At 46.7% G+C, this 10,386-nt stretch overlaps 1 protein-coding gene across 1 annotated transcript; it reads left to right on the forward strand.

Moving 5' to 3' along the window:
• Nucleotides 1-5,939: 5,939 nt before the first annotated feature.
• On the forward strand, nucleotides 5,940-8,324 carry LOC131597305 (uncharacterized). Its single transcript, XM_058870009.1, has 2 exons — nucleotides 5,940-6,346; nucleotides 6,977-8,324. The coding sequence occupies exons 1-2, from the start codon at nucleotides 5,940-5,942 to the stop codon at nucleotides 8,322-8,324; spliced, it is 1,755 nt and encodes a 584-aa protein (XP_058725992.1).
• The last annotated feature ends 2,062 nt before the right edge of the window (nucleotides 8,325-10,386 follow it).

Here is a 10,386-nt window from a genome sequence, read left to right on the forward strand (position 1 = left end):
CTTCTTCTTCTGGTGAAACCTCAGCTCTGATGGAGACCTTGGAAACTCTTCATCAGAATCAAGCTTTGCTGGCTTCTCGTTTGGACGCGCAAGAAGCAGCCAATGCTGAGTTTCGTTCCTTCATGACAAGGCAAGCTACAAGCACTGACGGGATTCATGATGTTCTGGCGCGGATTTTGCGTAGGCTAGGCTCTTAGTCTTTTGGTCTTTGTAGTTTCCCTTCCTTGTTGCATCTGTTTTTCTGCATTCCTGTCTTGTAATCCTCTTTTGCTTATCAATGAAAAAAGGTTCTTTGTGTTTTACATTCCAGTAAATGTTTTCTTTTGTCGTTTTATACATCTGAATCTTTTTAAATATTCTTTTTGATGTTATGACAAAAAGGGGGAGAAAGATAAATGATAAATGATTTGATTAAATCTATCAGTTGCTGGGTAAAGGCTCCCACACATTCACTAACAAGAACTGCAAGTTCTATATGGTTTAAGTGTTTTGCAGGTACAGAGAAGTGAAGTGAATCTTCAAAGCAAACACTAGAAGCAAAACCATGGAAACTGAAGCAAGCTGAGTGCTGTCAAGCTTCAGAGATCAGAAGCAAGAAAGAAGAATGAATCAGAAGCACTGATAATAGAATTTGAATATCATTGTCTATCCTGTTATGACAAAATTCTATTTGCCCTGATACATATTATGTTATGGCTCTGATACATTATTTGCTCTGATACATGTTTTTAGCCTAAATGCTCTGATACATTTGGCTCTGATACATATCATGTATTTGAATATACATTTTATGTTCTAACTCGTTCATGCTGACTTTTGTCGTTTAGTTTTTGTTCTGTAACATTTCAGGATGTAGAGATGCTCAGATGATGCTCTGGTACATTCAACAATGTTCTGATACAAATCTAGCATGAAGTGATGTTGGTAGACATTCAAAGTTCTGAAGCTATCCGAGGGAAGCAGAAATCAGAAGATGTGAATGCTCCAAAAGATCCAGAAATTCAAGTTCTGAAGCTGTCCTGAATGGAAGCAGAAGTCAGAAGCTGTGAATGTTCTGAAGATCAAAGAAACTCAAGTTCTGAAGCTGTCCTGAATGGAAGCAGAAGTCAGAAGCTGTGAGTGTTCTAAGGATCTAAAGAAATTCAAGTTCTGAAGCTGTCCAATGGAAGCAGAAGTCAGAAGCTATGAATTCTCTGAAGGCAGAAGCTTATATGATCGTCTCTACCGAAATAATCAGGGAAGTCTTTTATCAAAGTTCTTCGAGTATTTATTTCAGGGGGAGATTATTTATCTCAGGGGGAGATTGTTAATCTCAGGGGGAGACATATTCATATGCTTATGCTATAGCTGTGTAATTTGTCTTTTGCCGTCTACTCTTTCTGATCGCAAATTCATATCATTTATATATGTTTTTGTCATCATCAAAAAGGGGGAGATTGTTAGAACAAGATTTGTTCTTATCAATTATCTTAGTTTTGATGATAACAATAATATGAATTTTGCTTAAGATAATATGGTACTCTAATCCAATGCAATTTCCCTTTCAGGAAATATATATAAAGAGTACGCATAATTCAGCGCTCAGAAGATGTGTCTCAAATGGTTCAGCGTGCAACATCAGAACATGGTCTGGCAAGACATCAGAAGATGGTCGAAGCAGAATCAGAACATGGGTCTATGGAAGCATCAGAAGAACATGAGATCAGAAGCACTGAAAATCAGAAGATGGTATCACGCTCAGAAGTACTTCAAGGTCAGAAGATCAGAAGATGCTGTGCACCAAGCTGTTTGACTCTGATGATATTCAAACGTCGTATTCACAAACATCAGATCAGAAGGAAGTACACGTGGCAGACTACGCTGACTGACAAAAGGAACGTTAAAGCTACTAAAGGCTACGTCAGTAGACACAGCGTGAACAAGGCTCGAGGTAGTTGACAAAAGCGTATAACATTAAATGCAAAGCTGTACGGAACACGCAAAGCATTAAATGCATTCAACGGTCATCTTCTCAACGCCTATAAATATGAAGTTCTGATGAGAAGCAAGGTTAACGATTTCGCACCAATACAATTCAAATTAACTTGCTGAAACTCTGTTCAAATCCAAAGCTCAGAATCTTCATCTTCATCAAAGCTCACTACATTGCTGTTGTAATATCTTAGTGAGATTAAGCTTGAATTGTAAGAGAAATATCACAGTTGTGATTATCGCTTTTAAGAAGCATTTGTAAACTCTTGAATAGATTACATTAAGTTGTAAGGAACTAGAGTGATCAGTTGATCAGTATACTCTAGGAAGTCTTGGCAGTTGGCTGAGCAGGAAGTCTTGGCAGTTGGCTGAGCAGGAAGTCTTGGCAGTTGGCTGAGCAGGAAGTCTTGGCAGTTGGCTGAGCAGAAAGTCTTAGGAGTGAACTAAGCCTAGAGTGATCGTGTTGATCAGTAGACTCTAGAAAAAGTCTTAGGAGTGAACTAAGCAGTTGTTCCTGGAGTGATCAGGTTGTGATCAGAAGACTCTGGAAGACTTAGTTGCGGCTAAGTGGAAAACCATTGTAATCCGTGCGATTAGTGGATTAAATCCTCAATTGAGGTAAATCATCTCTGCGGGGGTGGACTGGAGTAGCTTCGTTAACAGCGAACCAGGATAAAAATATTTGTGCATTTATTTTTATCGTCCAAGATTTAAAGTCACACTTATTCAATCCCCCCCTTTCTAAGTGTTTTTCTATCCTTCATAAGGGACCAAAATGAACCCCGAGAATAAAATATGGGACCAAAAAGAGTATTTTGCCATTTTTTAGGTAAAAATATACCTAGGACCCTTTAAGTTATTTTAGTGTAATAAGGTGGTCATGTATGTTTTTTTTTTTGCTATCGGGGAACATATTTTTGCTTTATTTCGTATTAAATTCATTTATGGTCCAAACATTATGAAAATATTCTTAAAAATATTTATTCTCATTTAACACTTAGGCTCTGTTTGGCAACACTAGAAAAAGAGCTTTTAGTTTTTCAGCTCATATTAACAAAAAAGCTCTGTTTGATAACTATTGTTCTGGACCGACCCAATTTATCTAATTGGGCCAATCCAGCCTTCGGCCCAATACACTTTAGACCACGCGTGACAAGTTCCGCCCGGTCGCTCCGGGCAAACTCACAAGGTAACCGGCCACGAGAGACCCTCGTGCCCGGTGAACAACCAAGTCGTGTGCCACCTAAATATCCGCCCCATAAGGAGGAGTCTAATCTGCACAAGAACATCCTATAAATAGCCCTCTCCACACAGAGGGCAAGGTAATCTTTTCCACCCCCAAATTTTCTCACTTTGTTGTACCTTGTGGAATACCTACTTACTTTGGCATCGGAGTGCCTTGCAGGTACAACCCTTTTTTCCCATCAACCATCCCGAACTTCAAGCCTTCATTGTTGTTGGCCATCTGATCCGCTTGGTAAGATCAGTGGCGCCGTCTGTAGGAAATCTAGCTCCCCCGTTCCTTTTTCTTGCACCTTCTTGATCCATTCTTGCCTCCTGCAAGAACCTAGGAACCAAAGCTTTAATCAAATCATTACTCATGGCCGGCAATAACAAAGACCCCTCTTCATTAGACGCTGCGATACTCAAGAAAAACGACATCTCCGTCGTTCTCCCTTCCAGAAACACCGTCCCTCGAGACGGTGTCACGGTGTCCCCTTCTCCAAAAGATCTCCAAGATGATCCATTTCATCATCTCGAAAATACAAGCGGGAAGGACAACCCCGAAGAAATTTCGGGCAACCCTTTCCTCTCCAAGGGTCAGACTCCCCAGGACCAGACCATGAACGTTGTTCTGGCCGCCCTTGCCCAGACCAACGCGCTCATACAACAGCAAAACGATAGGATCGGGGCTCTCGAGCAGAAGCGCCATTCAAAAACTCCCCCAGGTCGCAAGCCTCGTCCTCAACACAACGTAGGGACCAAGAAACGCCCTCGTTCCCCCTCCCCTAGAGGGAATACGGGTCCCCCCTCCAAGAAAGGGTCAGGCGACCATCACTCTCGACGCCGGTCACAGTCTCCTCGACCAAAAAAGAGATCCCAGTCACCCCTGACAGGGCACAACGATAACCGGAAGCGACACAGGCAGAGTCAAAGCCACTCTTCCACTCCTTCCGCCAGCGACGACGAAGAAGAGCGCAGAGGCCCTCTTTCCCACTCAATCTTGGAAGCGCCCCTACCGGTCGGTCTTGAAAAACCCCTGCCACTGGGCACATACGACGGGACCACCGATCCGGACGAACACATAGAGAACATCGACGCCCTTCTCGACTACAGAGGAGTGCCCGGTGCCATCAAATGCCGTTTGCTCCCTACCAACCTGCGCAAAGGAGCCATGACTTAGTATAAAAGTTTGCCCGATGACTCCATCACTTCATGGAAGGTGCTCAGGAAACTTTTTTCCAGACACTTCACGGCCTCCCGAAGACACCCCAAGTCAGAAGCCTCCTTGGAAGCCATCATCCAGGGAAAAGACGAGTCCCTATGGGCTTACATGGAAAGATTCAATAAGGAAGCCGTACAAGTATCCACCATTGCCCACATGAAGAAATTCTTGCTCGAGCGAGACCTCCGACCACGCTCAGACTTCGCCAAAGCCGTCGGGATTGAAACACCGACCACTCTAGACGAGTTCTTCCTCAAAGCCCAGGCATACATACAATATGAGGAAAAAGAAGCCGCTCACGCGGTACGCAATTCCAGACAGGAAGAAAGCAACAAGAATGGTCGCCAAGACGATTCCCGTCGGGGAACGGACAAAAAGAAAGTCGACAAGGGTCGGGATCCCAAAGATTACAAAGCCCTAGCTGGGAAGTTCCGAGAATACACCCCACTCAACGCCTCAAGGGAACGAATCCTAAACGAGTGCGCGAATGCTGAATTCCAGACGGGCAAGGTCCGCTTCCCTAAAACTATGCCTGCACGACCGAACGTGGATAAATCAAAGTTCTGCCGATTCCACAAAGGCCACGGGCACAACACCGAGGACTGCATCCACCTAAAGGATGCCATAGAGATATTAATCAGGGATGGACACTTGAAGCAATACGCGAAAAAGAAGGAGGCCGCCAAAGAAGCAAAACCAATCACCGAGGAAAAACCGGTGGAGGATACGCCCGCCATGCAAGTGGCCCTGACCATCACTTGGCCGAAAGACTTTTACCTTCCTGACTGGGCCAAATCAGCGACCACCACCTCTTCTCACAGCGAATGGGAGATGTTCCCCTCCGCCATGGTCATATCGGGCGGGGGATTCAGCAAGCTCACCGTGGGATCCGTGAAACGAAAATTCGACGAGCTACTCTCAGCCAGTTCGAGCAAAGCCACTGCTCTCGACCAAGGCAGCCCATCCTTTATATCCTTCTACAAATAAGAATTGCCTGGTGGAGAACCCAATGCCACCATTCCCCTCCTCATCCGGGCTAGGATGGCCAACTTTGACGTCCGACGCATATTGGTCGATCAAGGAAGTTCGGTTGACATCATGTACTCCTAACTATTCAAAACGCTGCAGCTTAACGACAGCCACCTCACGCCCTACGTAGGATCGGACCTACAAGGTTTCAATGGCACGGTGACTAAACCTTGGGGCTTCGTCGAGCTCATAGTTTCAATAGGATCGGCGGAAACCGCAAGGGCCATTAAGGTCCAATTCCTGGTCATCGACTGCCCGTCGATATACCAATGCATCCTCGGACACCCCGACCCTGGCCGAGTTGATCGCGGTCCCTTCAACCGTGCATCTCAAACTCAAATACTACACAACCAAAGGACAAGTCGCAACACTCAACTGCGACATTGAAGCGGCCAAGAGATGCTTCGAAGCCTCTGTCAAAGGCTTGAGTATGATAAAGACACCCGCTCAAGATAAAATAGCGACCAGCGCTATCTCCGAGACCAACCGATTAATGTCGCGCATCGACACGGTCGACCTCGATAGTCGTTTCTTGGGAGAACCCGAGCAGAGCACAAACGCAAGTACATTAGAAGGGATCCTCCGACCAATTCCAGACGGAGACTTCGAACTCGTGGCCCTCGGAGAAGATCCGACCAGGGGAGTCAAGATCGGAGCAGACCTGCCGGACCTGGCCAAAAGACAACTCAAAGCTTGCCTCCGCGAAAACACCGATCTATTAGATTGGAGCTCCGCCGAGATGCCCGGGCTCGATCCAGAAGTGTCTTGCCATCACCTGACTATCGACCCCGCTTGCAAGGCTGTCGCTCAGAGAAGAAGAAAACAATCACCAGAGAAAACGGCTGCGGCCGAACTAGCTGTAAAAGACCTCCTAGAGGCCAAGTTTATATCTGAGGCCAAGTATACCACTTGGCTCTCCAATGTTGTACTTGTTAAAAAATAAAATGGAAAATGGCGCATGTGTACTGACTACACCGATCTTAATAGGGCTTGCCCAAAGGATGCTTACCCTCTGCCTAATATAGATAAACTAGTCGATAATTCTGTCGGTTTTAAATTACTTTCATTTATGGACGCATACTCCGGGTACAATCAAATACCCATGACTAAAACTGACAAGAAATACACGGCCTTCATGACCGAATCGGGAAACTACTATTACAACGTAACGCCCTTCGATCTGAAAAATGTCGGCGCGACATACCAGCGCATGATGAACAAAGTGTTCCGAGCGGAAATAGACGACATACTCGAAGTCTATATGGACGATATGATCGTCAAATCCCAGAAAGAAACCGATCATGCCGCCCATCTCAAAAAGGTTTTCGAGCAAGCCCGAAAGTGCAAGATGAGGTTCAACCTTGAGAAATGTACGTTCGACATGCAGGCAGGAAAATTCCTCGGTTTTTACCTAACGGAAAGAGGAATCGAAGCCAACCCGGATAAATGCAAGGCTTTTTAGGATTTTCCCACCCCGAGCTCAAAAAAATCAATCCAAACCCTAAACGGTATGCTCACGTCACTATCCAGGTTTGTGGCCAAATCCGCCCAACATGCCCTTCCCTTGTTTAAACTCTTGCGAAAGGAAACCGCCTTCGAATGGACAGAAGAGTGTGAGCGCGCCCTTTTCCATCTCAAGCAAGCCCTCTCCAGCCCACTGGTCTTATCCCGGCCTGAGGCCGGAGAAATCCTATACCTCTATCTCGCCGTATCCACCGAGGCCGTCAGCACGGCCTTAATACGAGAAACCCCGGAAGGCCAGAAACCCATTTACTTCACAAGCAAAGCACTCCAAGGCCCCAAGGTCAAATACCAGCAAATCGAAAAAGTCGGACTCCCATTAATAACCGCGGCCCGGAGACTCAGGCACTATTTCCTAGCCCATACCATAGTCGTGCGAACCGAGCAACCCGTGAAACAATTGCTTGCACGCCCCGATATGGCCGGAAGGATGCTCTGTTGGTCATTAGAGCTTACAGAGTTCGACATCAAATACAAAGGAAGAAAAGCCCTTAAGGCACAGGTCTTGGCAGATTTCGTGGCCGAAATGGCTTTCTCCGAAACAACAAACAACAACGCCCGGAGATGGACATTATACGTGGAAGGGGCGTCAAGCTCAACTGGCAGCGGAGCAGGGATCATCCTAGAAAACGGGGAAGGAACCCTCATAGAAGTATCCCTCTCGCTCTCATTCCCAACATCCAACAATCAAGCCGAGTATGAGGCCCTACTTGCCGGAATGCGCCTCGCGAACGACTTAGAAGCCGAGGAAATTGAGGTATTCACCTATTCTCAACTGGTCGCCTCCTATATATCAGGCGAATATCAGGTCAAAAGCGAGGCCCTCGCCGAATATCTGGCCCTCGTACGAGAAAGACTAACCCGATTCCGGAGCGCCAAAGTAAAACACATCCCAAGGGAACACAACTCCCGGGCAGACGTGTTATCAAAACTAGCTAGTACGAGGAGGAAAGGGGGCAACAAATATGTAATCCAGGAGATATTGCCAAAACCCAGTACTGAATCTCCATCCTCACTAACACTCGTAAACCCGATAGGGGACGCGTCCTTCTGGATGACCCCCGTATATAATTACCTAACTAGCGACCACCTGCCCGTCGATCCCAAAGAGGCCTCCGTAATCCGAAGGAGAGCCTGCTCGTACGTCTTGGTCGAAAATCGCCTCTACCGACGAGGATTTTCCATACCCCTCCTCAAATGCATAGATGAGGGCACGGTTCCCCACATACTCCGAGAGATACACGAGGGAATCAACTTGCAACATTTAGGAGGGAGATCTCTCGCCCGGAAAGCCCTCCGAGCCGGATACTATTGGCCCACGATGCAAGGCGACACCAAGGAATACATAAAGAAATAGGAAAAGTGCCAGCGTTTTGGGGACATGCACCTTGCACCCCCAACGAACTCAAGTCTTTGTCATCTCCATGGCCGTTTGCGTGGTGGGGCATGGATCTCCTCGACCCGTTCGTAACCGGGAGCAATCAGAACAAGTATCTAATAATCGCGATCGACTATTTCACTAAGTGGATCGAGGCCGAACCATTAGCCAAAATCACCTCCTTAAACGTACTTCGCTTCTACAAAAGAAACATCCTCGCCCGGTTCGGGATACCCTTGGCCATTATCACCGACAATGGCACCCAGTTCACCGACGGGCGTTTTCAAGAATTCGTCACGAAATTAGGAACCAAACAACATTTTGCATCAGTCGAGCATCCCCAAACAAACGGGCAAGCGGAGGCCGCTAACCGAGTAATATTAAGGGGCCTCAAAAGAAGACTGGATAAAATAAAAAAGGGATGGATCGAAGAGCTACACAACATCCTCTGGGCCTATCGCACCACCCCACACTCTACCACCAGGGAGACCCCCTTCCGACTGACATACGGGACAGAGGCTGTGATCCCCGTCGAGATACATGCGCCCTCAAGACGCACCGAAGAGCCCCTCGAAATAGAGGGCAACATCGAGGCAATTAGAGAAGAGCTCGACCTGGTCGAAGAAATCTGAACCGGAGCCGCTCTACGTGAAGCCTCGTTCAAGCAAAAAATCGCCCTAAGGCATGACGCAAAAGTCATTAAACGGGAATTCAAAGTAGACAGCCTAGTACTCAAATGAAACCATAAAGATTCCCGAGAAGGCAAATTGGCCGCAAATTGGGAAGGCCCCTATCGTGTCCGAGCAAGGATAGAAAACGGGGCATACTACCTAGAGAATTTGCAAGGAGAAGAATTCGCTCGACCTTGGAACGCTGAAAACCTCAAATAATACTACAGCTAAAAATACAGGTGTGGCCTGGTACTCGTCGAGCACCTCTAACTGAAACAAAACGACAGAAGCCCGCTCTCTTAATCGAGCAGACTCCTTGTCCTTCGGGGAACCCGAATACCGAGCATCCCCGTCGTAAAAACGTACCACGACGGCAGAACTCCCCGCTTGCGAGGGGACCGTTCACGCCATGAGCCCCGGAGCTCAACACAACGAAATCCGAGACTCACCATATGCCAGGCACATGTCCCCGGCAATCGACCACAGTTCCACACACTTGGCGATCAATACATTATAAGTCGAGCAAACCTTCCAAACATGCAAAATAAACGCACAAAACACAACAATGGCACTTTATTCATTATTCATGAAGATTACAAAACAAACACCAAATGAAAAGAAAACGTTTCACTCCTCCCAACGGACAAATTCCTCCGAGTAAAGATACTGATACCAATCTTCATTCCACTCAGACTCGAAACCATTTGCGTCAACCACGACTCTCACACCAGTCGACTGAGCAGGATCATCAGAACCCCGGGCCCCCTGGGAACGAGAAGCGGAGCCGGTCGTAACCTTCTTCTTCTCGTTCACCCTTTTCGCTCCACAAGAGCGCGAGGCTGAAGACACTTTCTTCTCCTTAGCTCCACCCATTCCTGCGTACAAAAATGAGGAAAGAAAGGTCCATAAGACCTCCTTTTATAGAGGAAGAAGGGGAACAAAAAGCTTGGGAAACGAACAAGCCTTTAATGAATAACACACCTCCCAAAAACTCAAAAACTCAAACGCATGCACACAAATTCCAAGGAAAATACCAAAAGCGTTAAAAACTAAGTACTTTTAAATAAAGACGGGCAAAAAGCCCGAAGATATGCCCAACTACGGCCATCAAGACCGAGCTGGTAAATGTACATACAAAATCAAAATCGGGGGCATACCCCCCAGAACATCATTACAAAATAAAGGCTCGCAGGCCTATCATTTGAACACTTATAACATAAAACCTTCAAGCACCTTCCTCCATATGGACTTCCTCGGCTTCCTGAGTCGCTGGCTCCTCCCCGAAGACCGGAGAAACAATCTGATCACCCTCCACGCGATGATAAGGCCCGGTACCCTCGGTCACCAACTCCACCCCAGGATTCTTCAAC

The sequence above is a fragment of the Vicia villosa genome, linkage group LG4, assembly GCF_029867415.1.
Source record: "Vicia villosa cultivar HV-30 ecotype Madison, WI linkage group LG4, Vvil1.0, whole genome shotgun sequence".
Classification (NCBI taxonomy): Eukaryota; Viridiplantae; Streptophyta; class Magnoliopsida; order Fabales; family Fabaceae; genus Vicia; species Vicia villosa.